Source organism: Pelecanus crispus, chromosome 6 (assembly GCF_030463565.1).
Source record: "Pelecanus crispus isolate bPelCri1 chromosome 6, bPelCri1.pri, whole genome shotgun sequence".
NCBI classification, from domain to species: Eukaryota; Metazoa; Chordata; class Aves; order Pelecaniformes; family Pelecanidae; genus Pelecanus; species Pelecanus crispus.
This window is the reverse complement of record NC_134648.1, coordinates 60,576,312-60,598,178: the sequence shown is the minus strand read 5'-3', so window position 1 is coordinate 60,598,178 and position 21,867 is coordinate 60,576,312. Positions and strand designations below refer to the sequence as shown.

The 21,867-nt window shown below is 39.0% G+C and overlaps 1 protein-coding gene across 1 annotated transcript in view; it reads right to left on the bottom strand.

Moving 5' to 3' along the window:
* Window positions 1-21,867, bottom strand: part of WDR25 (WD repeat domain 25) — a 67,313-nt gene that overhangs the window by 1,791 nt on the left and 43,655 nt on the right. Inside the window, exons 3-4 of the mRNA XM_075712709.1 lie at window positions 19,598-19,728; window positions 1,285-1,455 (exon numbers count right to left, since the gene is read on the bottom strand). Of these exons, the coding sequence (XP_075568824.1) occupies window positions 1,285-1,455; window positions 19,598-19,728 (302 nt within the window). The remainder of the gene's footprint in view (window positions 1-1,284; window positions 1,456-19,597; window positions 19,729-21,867) is intronic.

Below are 21,867 nucleotides of genomic sequence, written 5' to 3'. Positions count from 1 at the left end.
TGGCAGAGCACTGCATGCTTCTGGGGTGAAACTGGGTCTAACAGTAAGGGTTCAGAAAGCACAATGCAATCTGCAGGAGCACTGTGCTGTTATGCTGGGTATACTGTAGTAATGGGTTATTTTAGAGCTCTTAACTATTCCTTTGTTAAGGCAGACAAGCAATAGATCAAGTCCTGTTGGGATGTAATCTGTTTGGAGAACTCAGGGGTTCTCTCCCACCTTGAAGGGTTCAAAGGTGAAATTCAGAAAAGTGAAAGAGAGTTTCCAAAATCGCCACCAAGTTTTGTTTATTCACAGTGCAGAAAAGGGGGAAAACAGTCCATTTCAGAGATGCTGTAGTTATGAGAAGGTAGGCTGTCTGGGGTTTTTTCTTGGTTTGTTTGGCAGGGGATAAGGAGGAAAAAGTTATTTGTTTTTTACTCCTTGATACTGAACCTGACTGGTCTGTACTTTATATATTCACAGCTTTGGGTTTTTTTCCTATTGCCTATCCAAGACGTTGATAGATCCAATATTGGACAAAGACATAACTGTGGAAATTAAACATGAAACAATCCCATTAGATCATCAACTACATGTCCTTGTCAGTAGAGAACTGTTCATTTCCGCCAAAAAGGATCTATATACAATCCGATCATATTATATTACATAGGATATTAGACCTGGGTTTTCAAAAAAGACCCAGGGAGTTGGAATTATCTATTAACTTCCTTGGTAATCTCCTTTGAAGCTGTCAGCCTTTCTAGACAATTTAGTCCATTAAATATCTTGCCTGGCTAGATTACTGAAAGAAATACTGCACCTGCACTGATAAAAGTAAATTTTGCCTCTGTGATTATGCTGTACTAGACTTCTATATGCATGTATCAGGTTGCTATTACTATGCAAATATTAAACTCAATTTGTCAATAGCCCTTATTGCAGCTGATGAAAAATGTATGAAAAACTGTGGGAAAAGAAATGTGGCAGTATAGCAACTGCTGCCATGCACCACTGGCAAGTTAGAATGACACTGCAGTGGCCTTGCCTAAATATAGCTTAGATGTCAGTGAATGAGCACTGAAATGTAAATATTTTTAACACAAGGAGACCTATCAGTCTTCAAGGTCATTTTTTAAGAATAAGTGTTTTTAAAATATAAAATAAAGTGAGCCCTCAACTTACATTAAGAGCATTTTATACATCACACAAGGGTCTTACAGAAAATCAAAAGCTTTTTTTTACAACACTGACAAGCATGAAATAATAAATCATGTCCCAAACAATGCTAGTTGTTAATCTTACATGAAAAATTTGATTGGAGATTTTTGCAGCACTTTGGAAGTCCCATGCAATAATGGTACGATCAGCTGAGTCCCGGCTTACTGCATCTGTGCTTGTAAGAAATTCTCTTCCTTCAGGGAGAAAGAGTACATCCAATGTCTGTTGTACTGCAGCTTTGTACACTCTTAACACCTAATGGATAAAAAAGTTTGTTATTTTTTGACAGATTAGAAGAACATGATAACCTATGTTTTCTCTCTTTGTATTAATAAATATGTCCAACAAATTATATATTATTTTTAAATGTGAAAAAGTAACTAATTTTTAAATATACAAGTACAAGTGTATTCAATAGCTTGTTAATGTATGTAAAGAGTCCACACACAGGAAAATTAAAGGAGATAAAAGAAAGCATCAGTTTGTACAGTTTATATATTATATTTATATATACGTAAGATTCTGTTATAATTTCCCAAGGAATTAGAGTTAGATCCAGAAAGAGCTTTAGACAACACAATGTTGTGGAGCTGGGTCTACACAAACTCCCTTCTATTTTATGAATTCTTCTAGACTCCCTAGAAAAGGCAAGGGAATCTTTGGCAGCAGGCTGGCCAACTTGGTGAGGTGGGCTTTAAACTGAAGGACTCAGGGGGTGGGGTCCAAAGTGGCAATGCTGCGCCACTGCAACCAACTGGGGAATATGCCAGGCTGACCAGAGCAGCAACAAATGTTCCTTAGCTGCCTCCCAGATGAGAAGCAGAAGACCAGCCACCTCAAGTGTATGTATACGAATGCATGCAGCCTGGGGAACAAACAGGAGGAACTGAAGCTCCACGCCCAGTCAGAAAGTTATGATATCATAGGAATAACTGAAACATGGTGGGACAACTCATATGACTGAAGGATCACAATGTATGGCTATAGGCTGTTTCGTAAAGACAGGAAGGGAAGAAAAGGAGGAGGAGTAGTTGGGCTCTATGTTAAGGAGAATCCTGAATGTATAGAAGTCAGCTACGGTGGTTGTGGAAACCCTATTGAATGCCTCTGGGTCAATATCAGAGGGGTCATCTCCAAGGCGTATCTTACAGTAGGCATCTGCTACCAACCTCCAAACCAAAATGATAATGCAAACAAGGCAATATTTGGGTCACTTAAGTAAGCTTTGGGTCAACAGAACCTAGTTCTTATGGGTTACTTCAACTACCCAGGTATTTGTGGGAAGAACGATACAGCAGTTCACGTCATCCATCAAGTTCCTGGAATGCGTAGAGGACTGCTACTTCGTACAAATGTTAGATGTGCCAACCAGGTATTAGGCACTGCTGGACTTGCTACTCACAAACCAAGAAAACCTGCTCTGTAATATCTCAGTTAGTGATAGCTTTGGCTGCAGTGATCACAATATTGTGGATTTTGGGATCCTGTTGAGCACGCTGAAGATCAGTACTAAGACAAAGGCTCAGAGCTCAGTTGAGAGGCATTCCGTGGGAAGCTTCCATGGAGGATAAAGAAGCTAGCAAGTGTTGAGAGTTTTTCAAGAATGCTCTCCCGGAAGCACAAAACCAGTTCAACCCCTTTAAAGGTAAGGGAAGTAGGTGGAGCAGGAGACCCCCTTGGCTTAACTGTGAGCTTCTGAGTCTGCTCAAAACCAGAAGAGAAGTGTACCAGAGATGGAAGAGTGGACAAATACACATTGAGAACTACCAGGGTATTGCCAGGGCATGCAGAGATGCAGTTAAAAAACCAAAAGCTCAGCTCGAATTGAAATTGGCCAGAGATGGCAAAAACTACAAGAAAGGGTTCTTCAGGTATGTAAACAACAAGCAGAAACAAAAGGAAAATATTGGCCCACTGTTAAACAGGAGAGGTGAATTAGTCACCAACAGCGCTGAAATGGCAGAGGTTCCCAGCACTTTCTTCACCTCTGTCTTTACCAGCTCTGCTGGGCCCCAGGCCTTGGGAACAAAAATCCAGGTTGATGCAAACACAGACCCACTGTCAGTGAAGAAAGAGTCGGTATATGAACTATTACAGGAGCTTGACCCCTACAAATCGATGGGCCCTGACAATATCCACCCAAGGGTGTTAAGAGAGCTGTCTGACATCATTGCAAGTCTGCTCTCCATAATCTTTGAGAAGTCATGGAGATTGGGGTACATTCTGGAAGACTGGAAGAAGGCCAATGTCACTCCCATCTACAAGAAGGGCTTAAAGAAGGATCCAGGAAATTATAGGCCCACCAGTCTTACTTCAGTCCCTGGGGAAGTTATGGAGTGAATCCTCCTGGAGGCTAGCACAAGTCAAATGAAGCACATGATTGAGAACACCCAGCACGGATTCACCAAAGGCAAATGATGCTTGACAAACCTGATCACCTTCGACAACAAAGTAACCTGCTCGGTTGATGTGGTGTAAGTGGTGGACACTGTCTACCTGGATTTTTCCAAGGCTTTTGATATGGTTTCCCACAGCCTCCTCCTTGAGAAACTGATGCGTTATGGTCTAGACAAGTGGTCCATGCAGTGGGTGGAGAACTAGCTGACAGGCTGTACCCAGAGGGTGGTGGTAAATAGCTCCTTTTCAAACTGGCAACTTGTCACAAGTGGGGTCTCCCAGGGATCGATATTGGGCCCAACACTATTCAATATCCTCATAAGTGATCAGGATGATTGGATCAAGTGTACCCTGATGAAGTTTGCTGATGATACCAAACTGAGTGGGGAAGCAGACACTTTGGAAGGGAGAGCCACCTTGCAGAAAGACCTGGATAGGCTGGAAGAGTGAGCTAACAAGAACCTTAAAAAGTTCAACGAAGACAAATGTAAGGTCTTGTACCTGGGAAAACATAATCCAGGAGTGCAGCATAGGCTGGGATCTTCCTGGCTGGGGAACAGCTCTGTGGAAAAGGGAACTGGGAGTCCTGGTGGACAACAAGCTCAGTGTGAGTGAACGGTGTACTGCTGTGGCAAAGAAAGCCCACATGATGCTGGGTTGCATCGACACAGGCATCACCAGCAGAGATAAAGAAGTCATTATCCCACTCTACTCATTGCTTGTCAGGCCACACCTGGGATATTACATTCAGTTTTGGTCCCTGCTGTACAAAAAAAAGTTGTGGACAGGCTGGAGAGGGTCCAGAGAAGGGCCACAAAGATGATCAAAGGACTAGGAAGCCTGCCATATGAGAAAAGGGTGAGAGAACTGGGTTTGTTCAGCCTTGAGAAAAGAAGGCTTAGGGGAGAGCTTATCAGCATGTTCCAGTATTTAAAGGGTGGCTACAAAGAAGATGGAGACTCCCTTTTTACAAGGAGTCACATGGAAAAGATGAGGGGTAACGGGTACAAGTTACTCCTGGGGAGATTACAATTGGACACAAGAGGAAATTTTTCATAACAAGAACAATCAGCCACTGGAATAATCTCAGGGAAGTGGTGGATTCCCCGACACTGGACACTTTTAAGATTTGGCTGGACAGGGTGCTCGGCCATCTTGTCTAGACTGTGCTTTTGCCATGAAAGGTTGGACCAGATGATCCTTGAGGTCCCTTCCAACCTGGTATTCTATGATTCTATGACTGAACTCAGAGCACTCTGATGATCAGTCTGAGGATCTCTCCTGCCTCCTTCCTTCCAGGAAACTTCAGAAGTGTAAGTTTTTGGTCTTTTTGTTCTCAAAATCTTCAGCTAGTTATAGAGCCAGGGTAAGGAAAGTAATTAGGTTAGCGGGGATTTGGGACTTACAGTAATGAAAAGGACATGGCAGGAAGTGAATATTCTTGTTGATCATTCCGGACTTAATTATAAATCACTGTTTATGACTGGGGATGAGTACATTTCATGATTCAGGCTCTCTCAGTCCCACGCTGCTGTGTGTCATTGCTTAACTTGCAAGTGGTGAGACCCTGGTGTCAGGACTGTACGGCAAGGGAGCAAAGCTTGCATGCTCAGTCAGAAACTGCCTATGAGGCCAATATGGACAAGCTCAGCAGAAGCGTACACCATTCACCCTGCAAAAGATACCTCAATGCCATTAAGGACTTGGTCTGAGACCCTCTTCTGAAAAAAGAAACCCAAGCAGAGTTTGCTCTTTTAAAGTGCTGCCAGTGAGGGAGGGACAGAGGTGACAGTAGCACTGCTGTCAAACAGTTCAGTGCTTTAAGAACTCAGCCAGGATCGTGCCTTGGTCTACAGGGATTCAATCCCACACCTCCCACCTCATCTGCCTACCGACTATCCTAGCAAGAGGCAGTCTCTGCTGCTTCTGCTGAAGTAGAGGCTTTTTCTGTCACTGCTGAAAATGCAGGGCAGCAGGGAAAGAAAGAGTCATCAATACTTCAAAGCACATCTGGGCTCAAGATTAAATAATGTGGCTCATCCACTAGTTCCCATCACATAATTAATGCATATGAACAATCTCTAAAGAAATTTGTGATGTAAAAGGAAATACCAAAGTTCCCAAATCTTCTTCCCAAATTAAAAACACCAGAGCTCCCAAATCTAGATCCTCTTTCAGGACTTATACCAAAGTGGGTTGGATCCATGCAGAAATGGGTCCTCAGCCACAGGACTCTGAGTATTTTAACAGTCTGTGAGTTGGATCTTAAAAAGTAAGAGAGATTTTGAACTATTCTAAGGAATGTATGAACAATTTGAATTTCCTTTCTTTCCACCTTTCTTGATGAAATTCTGCATCTATGTTGTCTACTTTGAGTTTTGCAAATCAATACTTTTGCTTTCTTTTTCTCTGATTTGCCTCCAGTAAAGAGAAACTTCAAGGCAAGTCACCAGATCAAAGCAATCCATCTCTCTGAATATGGTGATCCTTAAAACTAGGACACTGGAAGACTCCTAGTTATTAATATCTAAATCTCTCTCTGTCCAAGATAGCTAAAACATAGGAGCCTGCACTTCTAATAGGTTGTTCAGAGGTTAGTCCTTCTTCTAATGTCACTAGAAAAATGAACAGAGCAGAGAGAGTGCTTCTAGTGTTATACTGAAATCGTTCCCAACTTTGTGAGGCATTTTAGTACCTACCTTATACCCCTAACATAGCACATAACTACTAACTTCAGGGCCCAGACCTTCCACAGATACTATAAGCACATATATTTAAAAAAAATAATTTTCAGGTGTTGCAGTGAAATATTCTGGATTATACCTCTGTTTTATACTTTAACCAATAAAAGAAAAATCATTTCAAATATCAAACATGAGAACTTCTTGATTTCTTGCCTCAAGCTCAAAAGTCTGTGACTGTTTAGAAATTTTCAGAACTAGCTGATCCTGCTTTAGGGTAGCGATATACTAGATGATGTCCTGAGGTTCCTTCCAGCTCTGCTTCCTGTGATCTCGGCATGTAGGATGGCAGCAGCAGCTGCTCCAATTGCTTTTCACAGGCTCTGCGAAATGTACGGTTTAGAAATGCGATGTTTGCATTCAGTGAAGAACCTCAGTCATGTAAGCACCCTACACACCCTGTAATAACATCAACAAGATGTAAACCTGCAGACTCAAAAAACTGGCGCACTTTCCAGCAGTCTGCCTGCATTTTTAAGATAGTGAATATACAAATGTGTTACTTGCTCTCGTCAGATTTTTCAGCCTAGGAATCTGCATAATATACAAAGCAATTAAACTTTGTAAAGCCAAAAGTGATATTTGCATATTTATAGCCTCCACTTTCTCTGTGGAGAAATCACCACACATAGCTATTTCTTCACAGAGTTATAAAAGGAAGTCCATAGTTCATTAGTAAAGTAGAAAATTAAGCTATTTTGTAGAAGCAAAAAAGAAAAAAAAAAAACCCAAACTAAAAAATAACCCCACAAAATGTAATAGCTGCCTGGAATGAAAAATGGAAAAACATACAGAAACCTGACAGCTGTAGGAACTGCAGGAGAACTGAAATAAAGTTGGAGTGAGAGGAGGGGACACAAAAGGCTCTACCACCCTGACAGACTGAAGGAGGCAGCTACTTAGCAGCAGGCACCTTCACAGAAATGACAAGTCCCAACCGGAGAGTCAGCAAGATCAGAGCATAGAGCTGCATAAATGTGTAGGAACAGGGACAGGGAGGCAGAAACAAAGGCCAGTTGGTGCTGGGAAATTAAGAAGAACAATATAGAACAATATATGATAATAAAGTCCCACCCGGTGCTTCACAGTAGTGATTCTTTAATATTTTCTTATTTTAAAGATGAAAAATTCAGACATACTGTCTGGGTCTTCATCTTCTAAAAAAAACCTTCTCAAATGTATGTAGGTACATATCCATACATACACTGTGTCTAGCACTGTTAAGGGGTTAGGGTTTAGGTTTGGGACTTGTTTTTAACAGTTTTTGGAGCAACAGACAACTCTCAGTAAGGAAAAAGAAGAGATTGTGAATTTGGTAATGTGTACATACTTCTAATTTTTGCTGAAATCCTGTTGGGCTCTTACATAAACTGTGACTATCAACTTAAATATTTACACTGCTAATCATTAAATATATTTGCCTTTCTGTTATTTAATAGGATATCTAACCAAATTACCTGTGTATCTTAGGACAGGAAACTGTCTTTATAAAAATTAGTACAAAAGACTATCTTTTTCTATATGTTTGATACACACCTCCGAAAAACTATGGTGTTTAATCTTCAAACCACATAGTAAGAACTGACTCAGAGAACAATAAATTAACACTTTGAATAGCAGCTGGGAACTTGATGTACATATAATTTAAATTCCCCCATAAAGATAGCTTTCAAAAATAACTAATTGCAACACCCCTGCTCAGAAAAGTACTCGTAATTAAACCTGCTTTGTTCTACCTTAGACAACTAATTCATGACATGCCTGAGGAACTTGCTTGGGGAAAGCACCAGTTTCCCTACCCTGCTGGCTTTAGTTTGTTAATAACAGCTTTTGCTCTTTTTCTATTTGCAGATTTATCACCCATAAGCACTGGAAAACCACAGTCCACTTCTTCAATCTAAGCATTTTCTGGACATAAAAGAAATCATTTCAAAGGAAGGTCTAATAGTTTCTGGTGTCAACACAATCCAACAAGGCTAAGAGTTCATGGCTGCAGGCATTATACAAGAAAGGTAATTTAAGCAAATTAAATCAGTTTCAAACCGATTCTTATGGTCATTTGAAAAGCATGCTGTGACGCTGAATTCAAGGTATATATTTCAGATGGGTGTTCTATAATACTTCTCTGCATAAAGCACATGCAATGCCTGGGATTTTGTTTGTCAAGAAAGCTCAAGGCCTCCACACAAGCAATTCAGAAGCTGCTGCTCGCCCCAGCTCTGTGCCGGTCACCTGTAAACTATGTGCACTGCACTCTCCTAAAATCCCCTCATGCTTTATGCAAGTCATGAGAAAGAAACGTGCTTTTATAGTCATTGCCCTGAGCATCAGGAGATGAGGTCTCAAAACAAATCTAATAGGACTATAGGCAATCTGGATGGTCATGGAAAAAACTCTTAATCGGTCAGTGCCATGGCTTCCAACCTGTAAAAATGGCCATATTTTTTCTTCCACTTCTTGTCCTACCTTTTTAGATTGAGTGCTTTGGCATGAAACTGCCTTTTCCTACTGGCATGTTGGGTAATTAATGCAATGGGGGGCTGATTTAAGTTTCCTCTGTGAAACAGTACTACAGCATTACTAGTAATAAAAAGTGCATTTTAACTTAAAAGAAAGCTTATTTTGCACAAAACAGAAGCTTTTTCATCTACTGGAGTGCAAGCCATTCATGTGGAGCTATTCTAGAGTGTAAGGTGTTGAGGCAGATGACCACTATTTGCTTTTTAGCTACACATTCACAACAAAACCACAACCACATGACAAATCCAATTTATGTCTCTGATCTCCATCTGAAAACTATAATGGCAATTTTAATCAAAACACATGACAATATCATGGACAAGAAGATCAAGCATGCTACAGTCTTATGTTCTTTTAAAGTCTTTTAACATAAGACTGTTGTATTTCTCTTTATGTAATTGAAAAAAATTATTTTGCTGTTTTATTTAGTTTTTTCCTGTTTGTAACTGCTCTGTTTTCAGACACAGCTCAAGATTATCAAGGGGTCTTGAGAATAATTAAAAGGAAAGGGAGACTGATTAAAATGAAGAAGTGGTTGAGCTTAATCTGGTATTGATCTATAAGACTTTAGGTATGAACAGTGTACACTGGCCTTTTTTAAATCTCTTTCAGATTGCTTGAGAAGGCACAAGAATCTTGTGATGGAAAGTGTCAACTATTTATTAGAAAAAAAAAATATTTTCCCATCAGAGTTTTTAAATAAAATTATCTCCCCATCTCAAATAGGATAAGAAGTAAAATCTGTATATAGGAAACAGACAAGGAACATCTGAGATACAGAATGGCTTTTCTATGAGGAGCAATAATCAAAGACTTTTCAATACAAAAATGAGATGACAGAGGGGAATTTGAAAGAATTGGAAATAAAGTCTGAGGAGCATGGAGAAGGTGAATGGTTTCTTCCATCATAAGAATTTAGACTCCAAACTAGCAGAAGGCAGCTTCAAAACACACAGAACGAGATGCTGCTTCGCACAATACATATTTAAGCTAAATTACCTGTTACAGGATGTTGCAGATGTAAAAAAATCAAGAACAACCAATTCCACAGCGTGAAAACTCAGAGAGCGCCATGAAAGACACAGATCATAGAATCATAGAATCGTTTAGGTTGGAAAAGACCTTTAGGATCATCCAGTCCAACCATTAACCTAACACTACCAAGTCCACCACTAAAGCAATTAAGGGGAGAGTAGCAATTTTGTGTTTCCTGGCTTGGTGGCAGGATTATTTTTAATGAAAGTAAAAACTAGGAATCATTAAGATTGGAAAGGATCTCTAAGATCATCAGTCCAACCGTCAACCCAACACCACCATGCCCACTAAACCATGTCCCAAAGTGCCACGTCTACCCGTTTTTTGAACATTTCCAGGGATGGTGACTCTACCACCTCTCCAGGCAGCCTGTTCCAATGCTTGATGACCCTTCCCGTGAGCAAATTTTTCCGAATATCCAATCTAAACCTCCCCTGATGCAGCTTGAGCCCATTTCCTCTCATCCTATTGCTAACTACTTGGGAGCAGAGACCAACACCCACCTCACTACAACCTCCTTTCAGGTACTTGTAGAGAGCGATAAGGTCTCCCCTCAGCCTTCTCTTCTCTAGGCTAAACAATCCCAGTGCCCTGAGCTGCTCCTCACAAGACCTGTGCTCTAGACCCTTCACCAGCTTTGCTGCCCTTCTCTAGACATGCTCCAGCACCTCAGGAAGTCCCCAAACTGTAAGTTAGAAAGGCCTGGGCAACCATTGCTGGGAATTGGGATAAAGAAGTTTGCTGTGCTTTCATATTCTTGTTTTTTAAAAGCATACTGGTTGCTGCTGGAAATGGAAAATTTGTCTAGAAATGGGCTGAAACCAGAATGGCTATTCCCCAACAGCTTCTCACTTGAATAGCCACGCTCCAGAAAGAGGCATGTTCTGTTCCTGGCCCATTTCAGTCTCTCCAGAAGCAGTTGCTCCAGGAGCGATTGTATGCACAGACAGGTCTATGATTCTCATCTGCAATACCACTGTATGAGGTTTCCAAAAAAACACGGCAGGACTGCTCATGTATGTGGTACAGCCATATAAAATGTGCCTTCACACTCAGAAAGTACCCCTGAATATTACCATTTAAAACCAAATGCCATCATGCAAGTACAAATGTACCCCCACCATATTTTCTTGAACCTTTTGTCCATAGATTCAGTAAGGATTGTTCTGACTGTGAGAAGAATAACTTTAGTTTTCTAAAGCACTGAATAAATCATCTTATTTTAATTACATTGTTCTTCCTAATACCACCAGTACATGACAATATATTGGCTGTTTCTATAGAAACCAGAAGTGCAAGTAGCTCCACCAATTTCTACAGCCTTTTTTCATATTTATATGCTATCCAGAGACAAATTCATTAAGTCTCCTAAATACATGCTACTTAAAATAACTGCATCTCATCTGAAAGAAATTGCAATAGAATGTTTCCAAGGAAACAAATACACTGCACTTGCACTCTACATTTATTAATTTTTTTAACTGTGCTTTAATGAATTAGGTTTCTTTCTTTATAAACTCAAGTATGGAGAAATAGCTCAACGATATAAAGAACATCTCTCTTATTTTTTCTTTTTAAGCATAAAGCTATCGAGGATAGTTACAGTTTTGTAGCTAAACAATGTTCAATCCAGAGTAATAAACCAAGATGGAGAAAAAAAAAACCCATTGTCACTCTGCCTTGGCCTCTCTTAATAATAAAAATTCTGCAGTGCATTTGTAGACTAATTTTAAAAGCTCAAAATAACGACTTCCCCCATTTTTCTAGTTAATTTGTTCTATAGCGTATTAGACCTCAATTTCAAAAAAGGGAATTTTGTGTAAATCTTCAAATCTATATTTTCCTTAAATTTGCCTGTCACTCTAACAGACTGACTTTGTATTCATCTTTTTGGAAACCTTCCTTATGTCCTGACAAAATTTTGTTATTAATCCCAAAAGGCTGGACCTTTGTATTCATTTGTACTCTTCCCATTTCTAATAAGTCATTGCTATTTTTCCTGCATGATATTCTATTACTTTTTTTTAATTGATTGTGCTAGCACAATACTTTCTGTAACAAAGAATTTTCAAAAATAAAATAATAACTGTTGTGTCCATTTGAAGCCATGCCTGAAGCACTTCACTAAATTCCCTGCAGTCACTTTCCTTGCTTGAGATCTCCCCTTTAGCTAGTTTTCTCATTTTACAATACCTAGGTTAGTCCCTGCCTTCTCCAGCTTCTCTAATTGCTCTATAAAAAGTCCAAAATTGTAGTGACATCAAGTAAGCGTCACACAATCTTTGCTTAACTCCTATAATTTTTTATTTTTTTTTTATAATTTCATTTATTCCTATACCTGTAACTAATCTTTCCTTCCAAGTCTGTTCTGTGGCTGTGTCAGGTCTTACTACTGGGTCTCCACTGCCTGATGCCCTTCCTCTCTTTCCCTCCTTGTTTAACATAAGCAATGGATTTGCATTTATGGAGGTCTAAGAGCTTCATATATTGCTTAAAGATCAGAGCCACAGCCCTGTTGCCTTCCACATATTCTCTCTCCAGATTACTGCATGACGCTTCATCAGGACTTGCTGTTCTGACAGATATAGCAGATAGCTCTTGCCAAAGCTCCAATGGACATCAGTGGTTTATGAGACAGAACACATGAACATCAATGGACAAGACATCAAAAACAGAGTACATCCAACAGCTGAATAAATTATTCCTCTACTTTTAAGAGTCAAAAAAAATGTTAGTGATCTAATGTAGTAAGCTAATGTAGATCAGCCAAAATGGAGAGTGACTGTGTAATTCAACTGGCTTATGCTGAACATCATAAGAAATTCTTCCACAGCTCAGAGAAAGGAAATATTTCTAAAATACATAACTTCTTTAAGGTCTCAGTGTTATTGCAGAATTCTTTTTACAAGGTATTTTACAGGGTTTATCTAGGTTCAGCTCTGAGGTCCAAAGATCCCATGGGGGCTGTTCAATATGATGCTCTCTCCTTGGTCGACAGTGCAGAATTTTTTTTTTTTTTTTTAGACATAGCAGCTCACTTCCAAGTTTTCTGGTCTTTTCATAAAGTCTCTATAAACATTCTCCAAATGTTTCATAAATTTAATCAATCTGTTATACAGCAATATAAGATCTCCAGAATAATCTCTTCGCCAAAGAGACAAATCCTAAAGTCTCTATAAACATTCTCCAAATGTTTCATAAATTTAATCAATCTGTTATACAGCAATATAAGATCTCCAGAATAATCTCTTCACCAGAGAGACAAAACTGGATTTAACACAAACAGAAAGAAATACCACTGTAATAAATCTCTACATGCTATTCAACTGCCTCTTTTATTCTTTTTTTTTTTTTTTTTTCAGGCTTTGATTACTTGTCTCTGTAATTTTGAGATGCCTGTATACTTTATATTTCACTGAGCAGTTAACAAGCTGTTCCATCCATTCATTTCTCTGAAGTATATTGCTTAGCTTTATCTTGAAGATTTTAACTCTCTTATTGTTCTTTCATTCTTTATCTTGCTCCAATACCCAATGCTACATTTGAAATAATTTTGCCTATTTGCTCAACAGAACAGGGATAGTAATAAATGTCTTTCAACATTCCTCTTTTTTTTTTTTGTTGGATATCTGTCTTCTGATTAATAGCCTACTGTACATTTCTCAATGTTTTAGTAGCTGAAAGGCTGCCTCAGACCTATCTTCATACATTTTATCTGGGACTTAGAAACCAAATTTTTATACCACATTCAATACATGAATAAATATTAGTAATTTATGCTCATAAATTTATGCTCCTGTTAAAAATTAGTTGCCCATCAAAATCAAAGCGAGATTTCAGAAGTACTAATTTGGAAAAATACCACTATCAGCTACTCTATGTCATTTTCAATCAGCAGAAATGTGGCACACTGGCACACTGGCATAACGCAGCCCATTTCAACCACTGCATATGTATGTGTAATTGGACAATACTTTTGTTATTAGTCATTCTCTTTATCTCCGTGATGCTTAATGCTTTGCTCTGAATTTCCACTAAAATTCCCTCATTTCCTGATATACAATTATCATTTTGCCTCACATAGTTAAATTTAAGAAGTGCAAGCAGATAGCGTGTTAAAACACAGGAGTACATCCTAAAGAATGACCTCTGAAATTGAATTACTGGCGAATGCTGAAATTGAGGTTTTCGATGTACAACAACTAACAAGATTCAAGCTCTTGATTTAGGGTGCTTACTCTATTGACAAAATAGGCTGCAAAGCCTGAAAAGGCTATCAGGAGTGTGATGATGGGAAAAAAAAAGAATCATTAGTTCACCCACACGTGGTTCTAAGCTGAATGACAGATTAACACACTTGAAAGAACAGGAAAAACAGGAAAATCTTGTAAGGAATTAGGATGAAAGCACTTGAAAGACATTAAGATTGTTTGCATCAAAACTGAAACGAAGTGGCAAGAGGCTTCAGACATCTATTTCAGTTAAGAGCAAATGGCACTTACTAGAACAGGACAAATCTCAAAATACTGGCCAGGACACTTTAGCCAGTCTTGAATATGACTTTAACTGTGTAAAATGGAAAAGACAGAAAGCATGCCGTTTTTATCTTGCGAATAAAGATAACAATATAAGCTGAAAGCAGGAATACCTGAAGAATCCATTGAAATCCCCCAAAGTAGGGAGAAGCAGAGATGAGATACTGATGATATTGATGATTCAAGCCTAACCAACTGTTGTGGTTTAACCCCAGCTGGCTACTGAGCCCCACACAGCCGCTCACTCACTCCCCCTTGGTGGGATGGGGGAGAGAATCAGAAGGGTAAAAGTGTGAAAACTCGTGGGTTGAGATAAAGACAGTTTAATAGGCAAAGCAAAAGCCATGCACACAAGCAAAGCAAAACAAGGAATTCATTCACTACCTCCCATTGGCAGGCAGGTGTTCAGCCACCTCCAGGACAGCAGGGCTCCATCATGCATAACGGTGACTTGGGAAGACAAACACCGTCACTCTGAACGTTCCCCTGTTTCCTTGTTCTTTCCCTAATTTTACATGCTGAGCATGACGTCATATGGTATGGAATATCCCTTTGGTAGCTGGGGTCAGCTGTCCTTGCTCTGTGTCCCCTCCCAACTTCTTGTGCACCCCCAGCCTACTCGCTGGTGGGGTGGTGTGAGGAGCAGAAAAGGCCTTGACCCTGTGTAAGCACTGCTCAGCAATAACGAAAACATCCCTGAATTATAGACACTGTTTTCAGCACAAAGGCAAAACACAGCCCCATACAAGCTACTGGGAAGAAAACTAACTCTACCCTGACTAAAACCAGCACACCAACATACTGTTCTGTGGCTTAGAGTTTGCAATGTAACTCCATTATTTTGCAGTAATGATGAATAGGTGATACTCGCCATTGTGCAAGAAGCAGCCATAAGCAATCAAGAGTTTGATATTTTTCCCCTTTTCTCCACTCAGCTATGACCTGCCACGTTTACTCAGTACACACACACACAGAGTTCTTCAAATTTTAAAACCAATACAAATGTGGGTGTCTAACAGTTTACACCCATCACTGAGCTACAGCTACCTCAGATGGGGGTGGGGGGGTGGAAATCAAAGGATAATAGAAACTCTCTCCCCCTATTGGAAATGTTTCAGAGTAAGAGAGTAAACCACACTGCTGCTTTAGACAATCACAGAACATACAAAGTTATGGTTTTCAAATGAGCAAACACGTCAAAGAAACAAACAAAAAAAGGATCAATATCTGTTACCAGGCTAAACCCACACCTTCCACTTACTAACATGATTAGATGCTGCTCATTGTTAAAATTAATATTCCTCATATGCTACTTAAATGGTTAGTTTTTCAACTGATTAAGTTCTACATGAATATAATTGTTTCCTAATGAACAAAGCAGGTAACAGCTTCTAAAAACTTCCAGAGAGAACCCAGTACAGGATCTGTACAAAAGAAACAGGCTGGGGTTTTTGTTTTTCCAAGCCTAAAATCCTTCCTATTTTACCTGTCAGAATACACATTCATTCACTTATTTATTCTCTTGGAAAGTAAATTATTTCCTTGTAATACAGTGGGATGTTTCCCTTACGTCTCCATTAGCATCAGTTTATGGAAATAGAGTTACACATAATCTTTCCAAGCAGTGGAGTGTCCTGCAGGTACAGAAACAACCACTGTGTGCATTCCCCAGTGATCAACAGCTCTTTAAGGCAGGTTCCAAGGCTGGAGCTTCAGCATTGCAAAAATGAGTGTATGGTTAGTCGTTGAGATAAAAATGCATTATTCTGCCAGTCTCATTTTTGCTGTATGTAGCATCCTGGCCACAAAACGCATGGCCTTTTGACAAATGACATCGTAAGATGGGATCAAAGGGTGTCACAGCATGCAGTGTTGTGACAAATTGCACGCAACAGCAATACGCTCAGTCAAAAAGAAAAAATTCATAATGTAACAATCCTGAGTACCATCTACTTTGGCAACAGTATTAAAAGTGGGTAGGGAATGGCCCATGGAAAGACAAATACCTCATTGCACCCATTTGAAAAAGCCACCACACCCAGATCAGTAAGCAATTTTGTTTTGAAAGCAGGTATTCCTGCTTTCAGATGCAGTTTACACAAAAGTTACAATATCAGAACATCATCTCAAGTCAGGTTACTGGTAGTCAGAATTACAAAGGTGAATGGGTGGGCTATTAAAGTCTACAGTTTATCAGTATGGGTTTGCTCTTTTGCCTTCTTACAATGCCTTTTACAAAGGCCAGTACCTCACAAATTGCACATTGCTCCTTATCTTTTCATGTTCTGCTGCAGCCCCCATCTCAACACATTTGTCTGCTCCTCACTGGAATAATGCCTCGTGTAAACTATGCCAGACATATCAATTGACAGTTTGGCTGCAGTTGAGCTGAGGCACCAGAATTTAAAACCTAACAGGAAGGAGATGCTTTAAGAGATGAACACATTTAGTGTCTTCATTGCTTGGAATAAAATATTGCTTGGGACCTTATCTGCTACAAAAAGAAATCACTACTGAAACTCTGAAATTTCACAAAGGGGAAAAAGGACCAGGAACAGGATTTTTCAAGCCATTTCTCTTGGTGTCACCATAACACCTTTCAAAGATAAAACCAAAATACAGCGATTGGCAGAGATACTGACAATGGGAGAGCATCAGAGTCAGGAGATTACTCGGAACTAACTTACCTAGTGCAAGCATTAACATCTGTTATTTAGCCCTTTAATTCTACTTGAGTCAATGCCAATTTTCCATTGTCCTCGGGTCTTGTCATCACAATCTCTGGTTCAGAACTGCTGCAAAAAAAATCTTATTCAAGCGTAACCCTTGAATTGTAAATTCCATTGTAAATGAATCTTCTATTTCCTTGAAACTGAAGTGCCTTCTTAACTGTCAACATCTGAGATTGTCTCCTACCAGCTATGAAAGATTTCTAACCACATTCCTCCTTAACTGTACCCAACAGTAAGCTACCATTCCAGACAGGTACATTTCTGCAACATGCCATTTTGGTTGTTTGTTACTATAGAGCAGAATCACCATTTTCCATCTGTAAAGACTGGGCACCTTAGACACACACATGCAGATATTGCCATTTTTGGCATGAACATGCTCATCAATCACAGTTGATTTCAAATCTAGAGAAAAATCACCTTTACCGGATTCTCAGAAATAGTCACTCAAAGACATACAGAGGCATAAAATCCATCATAAAGAAACTACAGGGAGTGAAATAAAGAATGTCTCTGGCTTAGTACACAACTAGACTATCATTTGACTTTGTGTATAACTACAATATCATTTAAGAGAAAGCTTATTGCACCCCCCTAGAAAATCTCAGAAAGAATGTTTTGTCACCTATATCTGCCATCTTCTCCTTGACTAGGACCAAATATCTCAAATTTTGATTGCAAGTCAACAATCGTTAAGCCTTAAAAAGATTATACCCATTCAGTTCCTGAAGTACTTTTTAAAGGAAGCTCAGCCTACCATGACATACAATTGTTCTCTATGTTAAAAAGGACAGCTAAGTGTTCAATTACTGACTGCACCTCCTCCCCACAATTCAAGTTTACTGCTGGAAGAATCTCAAGAAAGAACAATTGTATTCCTTACTTCATTTGCATGCTATGAAACCACTGACCCTGCTGTTCAGGAGAGAAGACTTCTATTGGTCTTTCTTCTCCAGCCCCCTGCCAGAAAAAAAGTAATGTTTTTGTAAGTTTACAGGGTAATCTCTGATCAGCTGGAACAAACACCATTTGCACTGGTACTACTTCTTATTTGTGTGACACATATTTTCATGTTCTGTAAGTTGTCTACGCTAAAGACAGTATACCAAAATCACTTCTTGACAACACCAGAATACTGTACACCAGTGCAAGGCAGGGGGAGGGAGGGAAGAGTTACTATGGAAAAACTCGTAACTTTTTAAAAAGTTACATAGGTATTCTTATAAGTATTTACAATTTTGGCAATCTAAAAATAGAATCATCTTCTGTCATATAACTGTGTTTTGAGTATCTCTTCATACCCTTATCAAGGAAAACTAGCCATCATACAAGCATGATGGATGGAATAAATCCCATCAGACTTTTTACAAAGGTTTTCTCGCTGACACTGTAACTCTGAAACTCACAGTAAATTTATTTTCAGAGTAGCCTCAGACTCGGCAGTCTTGCTATGTACTTACTAATGCTTTTCTTTTAAGACCTTATTTGTGTGAGGAAAGCCTGCGGTATAGATCCTACACAATTAAATTCTTTTCTCAAACATCAGTGACAAATCCAAAGGAACAACTGCAGCACAGGAATCAGATTGTTTATTGCACAATAATACTGTGTTTCCTTAATAGAGCTACTCCCATAACTACTTCAGAGATCTCCTGTTAGAGCCCTCATACCTGAAATGCCTCTGCCTACATCTCTCACCTATTATTCTTAGTACTTCAAAGTCAAAGTCTGGATAAGCAATATTATCTTTTTCAGATCCCTTCTGTCACCCTCAAGAGCAAACAGATGGCTAACTATGATGAGTAGGATCTACCCACACAGAAATTCAAAGGAAAACAAAGCACTACTCACTTTACAGTCACTGCTGCTCTTTGAGCTCTTCTGTGCATGAGGATGTCTGCTTGCCTTACGCTTCCACTGGCAGAGTACAGCTCTGGTCTTACCTGAGCTCTGAATGGCAGCGGGGAGCACACTGTTCTTCATGGTTCAGGATAAAGTAAAGGCAGAGGCTATTACATGCCTCTCTGTGGCCCTCGCGAATGTAAAATTACTCCAGGCTTCTACACAAAAGCTACAGGCACACACATCCTGACCCACACATAACTGCTTGAAAAGCAAGTTAGCTGTACTGCTTCCTAGTACACAACTGCGTTTTTCACAGTCCTGAAGTGAGCTATTGGCTTTATTTAATTCAACTATATGTTACTCATATTTACATAAACAAACAAACAAAAAATCGTATTTTTTGTGTACAATGTTCCTCTTCATGCTTCAAAAACATTAGAGAGGTTCATGGCAATACAATCAATGACAAATGCAAAATACTTCAGAATAACATTTCATCGAAAGACCAGTACAGCTAGCAGCTTAGTAATGCACAGCATATCCAACCCAGAAAATATTATAAAAGAGAAAGAGAAAAAAAGATTTCCATTACCTTAGAAGTCCTTATATCCCAAGCTTTAACTTCTGGGCTGAACCCTCCACAAATGAAAATATTTGACTCTGTAGGGTGGAACTTCAGTGCGCTGATCCTAAATTCATTTTTGCTGCTAAATATCTGCTTCCCTAAAATAAAGTGAGAAGTGGAGATTAGAATTTGAGCAGAAAATGAAATATGCTGTTCATTTCAACCTAATTTCAAAAATATCAAGGTTGTCAAAGGTGAGTATGCTTATATTAACACATTTCAAGTGTCTGGGGCTACTCTGATTTACTGAAAATACAAGACTGAACTCACTTATTTCTATCAATGTGAAATTGCTCCTGCTCATGGGCCTCTGCACCACTGACTGCTTCCTACTGAAAGGAGAGAACAAGTGTTTCGCACACTAAGGAGAGGAGCTCCACTGAGGTCCCAGTTCAGTCAACACACTGGACTAAATCTACAAATCTAATGGTGAATGTTTCCCTACAGAGAAGCCATAGTCTTTCTTTCAGTGGGATGAAAATAACTAGAACAAAATATTGTCTGTACAAAAATACCATGTCCCAAACTATACTACAACTCTTGAGTTGTTTACTTATCTTTCTGCGAAGGTAGGAGTGAAACTTCATCTTGAAAGTAGGAAATAATTTGCATATCATCATATGAAGGCAATAGCTGTTCCCATGGATACACTGTTCCCAACATTTAATTGTGTACACTAATCTCCGCAGGATCCTGTGGTTAGTATCAATTGGATTGTCAACACTTTCAAAGGCAACAGAATTCAGCTAGGTTAGTTTATAGGACTTTTCCACAGTCTGCTGCTTCCTTTCATCCCAACAAATTCATAGTATTAACATACTGTCCTGGTTTCGGCTGGGATAGAGTTAATTTTCTTCCTAGCAGCAGGCATAGTGCTGTGTTTGGACCACATACATTCACTGAAATATAATTTTTGGAACAGCAGCATGGACCAAGATAAATACATTTGCTCAGTTTCACAATGCCAACCGTGCTTTATATTCTACACATCACATATAAAGATCTGCATTAAATACAGTTACTGCTTTAAGCCACAGTGAAGAAGGTATTGCAGAAGTAAAAAAAAAAACCTTAAAATACTATGACAAAAGCTTTTTTAAAATATTCATGAATCTACATTTTCAGCAAGTGAGAGTTGTCTTAAGATAGGCTTAAGATTCTCCACCAATTACCCATGCAAGATCTAAAGGCAAAATCATAAGTGAAAGACTAAATTTAGTCCCTAAGTTCCTTCCCCAAAAAGAGAAAAAAGTCGTAAGGGCAGCAGAAGTTCCTTTACAAGTCATATGCAACAATGACCATCTCTCACCATGGGAGCTTTCAGTACCCCAACAGCTACAGAAGGAGAAAAAAAGACTCCACAGGGAAGGAAGAAAGTATTAAAATAATCAGTTATAGGAGCAACAAGATATTGCTCTCATGTACACCACTACCAGGCATCATTTGCGGGCTTTAGAAAAGCCACATACACATGCATCTTACTCTCTTCTACAGCACTTGAGAAAATACTGAATTTCCCCATGGAGGTTCACTAGTCAGTTTAATAGCACTTTGCTCCCAAAGGAATTTGGTTCCTACTAGTACCGGGTTTAATAAACACTCTGTATAATCAGAGTATGATCAACAAGTTTTCAATGTCAAACAGCTTTATAAAGGATGCATCAAGTGGTCACTACTCTGCATATAGTGTGTTGTCCAAATGGCATTAGACATATATGTAAGTGATCCAGTGGAATTCCTCATCTAAATTTCTGACAAACATTAATTGTTTTAACTGACTTTACTAAGATATGTTTTTACCTCCACAAGACTTCTGAAAACTGCTTTTTCTATAATGCATGTATTTTTCTTGCTATTGTGCTCTCTAGCCTAAGATATAAGAAAGCCAGGTGAGACAATCAAAAAAGATGTGCACTAAATTCAAGATGCATTTCATCTACTAACTACAAGATCTGGTACCTTTTCCACAGAAAGAAGATTGATTTAACATAATTTGTTATTAATTAGTCCACCTTTCAATCTCATCCCCAGCTACTTCCAAGCAATTCAATCATTTGCTCAATATTTTCTCCAGAAATTAAAATTCTCTAATTCTTACTCCATCTCCTCCTGTTTTAAGATAGAAGTGGGCACTGCTTTTGCCATTTTCTTGTCTTCTAGAGTCTTTTATCCAAAAGCTCTCACAGCACTAAGACCATTACAGTATAATTCTATGAATTCTACATTACAGTGTAATA